The sequence below is a fragment of the Meleagris gallopavo genome, chromosome 20, assembly GCF_000146605.3.
Source record: "Meleagris gallopavo isolate NT-WF06-2002-E0010 breed Aviagen turkey brand Nicholas breeding stock chromosome 20, Turkey_5.1, whole genome shotgun sequence".
Classification (NCBI taxonomy): Eukaryota; Metazoa; Chordata; class Aves; order Galliformes; family Phasianidae; genus Meleagris; species Meleagris gallopavo.
Genome location: NC_015030.2, coordinates 4,426,519 through 4,427,270, shown reverse-complemented (window position 1 = coordinate 4,427,270; position 752 = coordinate 4,426,519). Strand labels below are relative to the sequence as shown.

The 752-nt window shown below is 59.8% G+C and overlaps 1 protein-coding gene across 1 annotated transcript in view; it reads right to left on the bottom strand.

Annotated features, from left to right (window-relative positions):
* RPTOR (regulatory associated protein of MTOR complex 1) overlaps positions 1-154 on the bottom strand; it is a 75,295-nt gene extending 75,141 nt beyond the window's left edge. Inside the window, exon 1 of the mRNA XM_010721427.2 lies at positions 22-154. Coding sequence (XP_010719729.1) covers positions 22-154 — 133 coding nt within the window. The remainder of the gene's footprint in view (positions 1-21) is intronic.
* Between the last annotated feature and the right edge of the window lie 598 nt (positions 155-752).

Below are 752 nucleotides of genomic sequence, written 5' to 3'. Positions count from 1 at the left end.
CAGCTCCCTCCCGCCCCGCACAGCCACGGCCCGCCCGCGGGGAGGGGCCGCTCCTGGGAACGCCTCGTCGTGCCCCATCGTGCCCCGACCCGTTCTCCGCGTACCGCTCAGCTCCGCTCCATCCCGTCCCGTCCCGTCCCGTCCCATCTCCCATTCCGTACCTCATTCCTATTCCATGCCCCGTTCCCATCCCGTACCCTGTACCCCATTCCAATCCCATACTTCATTCCCATCCCTCATCACATTCCCACCCCACAACCCTTTCTGATCCCTTACCCACCCCCATCTCATACCCCATCCCACACCCCATCCCATACCCCTCACAATCTATCTATAGCCCCTGCGGTGCCTTATCCTACAGCCTGCAATGCCTCTTCCTATACCCCGATACTCTTCCTTATCCCCTCCATGTCTCACACTACGTCCTACAAACCTTGTGGTGCCCCGTGCTGTGCCCCATAATTGTAGCTGCCCTGCACACATTCCCTGCACCCCATGCTGTGCCCTGTGCTTCTGCCCACATGGTGCTGGGCAGTAAGGGGTGACAGAGGGCTGCACGGTGTTGGTGTCAGATGGGGAAGGGCAGCAGAAACCATCCAAGAAAGAGTGGGACCATCTCTGCATGTCATGGCCCTGTCCTTATCCTATCCCTGTCCCTGTGACCACAGCATTGAGGTGCTCCCATGTCCAGAGATACTATGGCACAAACTGCTGTGGGTGTCCTCACCTGCCCCCCAGGATGAACCTCCCCC